Source organism: Vollenhovia emeryi, unplaced genomic scaffold, assembly GCF_000949405.1.
Source record: "Vollenhovia emeryi isolate VEMERY1.0 unplaced genomic scaffold, V.emery_V1.0 DF948096.1, whole genome shotgun sequence".
Lineage (NCBI taxonomy): Eukaryota > Metazoa > Arthropoda > Insecta > Hymenoptera > Formicidae > Vollenhovia > Vollenhovia emeryi.
The window spans coordinates 1-1548 of NW_011958270.1; the positions used below are offsets into that span (position 1 = coordinate 1).

Genomic DNA, 1548 nt, shown 5'->3' on the forward strand with positions numbered 1-1548 from the left:
CGACGCGCGAGATACTATGTTTATGTTTCGGGTCGCCCGTCGCTCGTGCTCGGCGCTCGCTGCCGCGCTCGTCGCCCGCGCCGCGCTCCCCGTCGCGCCTAGGTTTTTTCCCACCACGGTGTATCTCGCGCGTCACTCCACCTCCCGCTCTTCGATCGATTTTCTTAAATGCCTTCCGAGTCCGGCCTACCGTCTCCTGCATCCTCATTCGCTCAAACGTGTAAATTAATTACTCGATAACTATTGTTACTTTTGTACCGCGGCACATGACATTTCTCCTTAGTTTAACCCAATCTACCACTATTTTCAAGTTGGCTACTTTTGCATCAGACACCCTGTATAGTTTAAATTCAATGTAGATAATATTGTGTAACGAAAATGTCATAAAAGGACTGGACTATTAAATTGACATGTATACATATTTCGATTTAGTACGAAAGAAGCGGCTTGCAATGTTGGATCTTTTAATAGCGGCATCCCGCGATGGTCTTCTAACGGAGTTAGACATCAGAGAGGAAGTCGATACGTTTATGTTTGCGGTATATTTATAATTTCACTTGAACGTTTTTTAAAATATTATCTGGTATATGGGATACATTATGTAATGTTACATATTGATGTACATATATAATTATAGGGTCATGATACTACAGCGATGGCTCTGTGTTATATTTTGATGCTATTAGCTGAGCACAAATACGTACAGGTATCTATCATCAAATGTCAGTCGTAATCCTTAGACAAAAAATTAAATAATTCCAATATTACTTATTAAAGATGTATCAATATGAGATTTGATAGGTACAAGAGAATCGCACGGGACTAGACTATAGCACAAAACGCAACCAAAATTTCGCAAATCTGCGTTATCCACTTGGCAAAATGTGGACCATGTCTGCATAAGGAGACCGAACTCCCATAATCAGAGCATAGTATAACTAGTAGGGTCACTCTCTGTCGGCACCTTTGATCTGGGCGTTCTCACTTTTTCGCCATGTTTTTTAAGCGCTAACGGTGTATCGATGACTAAAAGTGCCTGGACCCTTTTTAGGATTGTATCCAGAAAAGGCGCATACGAACTGGCATACATTATTTACCGTAAAGGAAATGGTCTATGAAAAAGAATTCTTTTAATAAAAGTAATTAATGTATAATAATTACTTGCTCCAACATATAAATGTATTTAAAGTGGTTGGCCCAGTGGTCGTCACGTTAAGCAAAACGCTCGACTTTGCAAATTTATATTGCTCAGATTGTGAAGTGAATGACTATTATTTTAGGTTATTCTGAATCAGTTTTTTGTTAGGAATAAGAACATCGTTCTAAAATTCTCATACCTATTTTCGTTTTTGAGAAAATCCTTCGTAAGGGTTAGAAGACGCATATGTACGAGTCATCGCCATGCCGCGATGACAGTTAGCCTAGTAATCGTCATGGGTACGTCACTAATCGTCACACGTGTTTAACTATCGTATGTACGAAGGATGAAAAGATTCGGACTCATATGAATTAAAATTAAAATTATATTATGTTTTGACAATATATCTT

General features: G+C 38.9%; 1 protein-coding gene across 1 annotated transcript; it reads left to right on the plus strand.

Annotated features, from left to right (window-relative positions):
- Positions 1 to 280: 280 nt before the first annotated feature.
- Positions 281 to 1538, plus strand: LOC105557130 (cytochrome P450 4C1-like). Its single transcript, XM_012004301.1, has 2 exons — positions 281 to 539; positions 638 to 1538. The coding sequence occupies exons 1-2, from the start codon at positions 411 to 413 to the stop codon at positions 731 to 733; spliced, it is 225 nt and encodes a 74-aa protein (XP_011859691.1). The 5' UTR covers positions 281 to 410; the 3' UTR covers positions 734 to 1538.
- Positions 1539 to 1548: the final 10 nt, after the last annotated feature.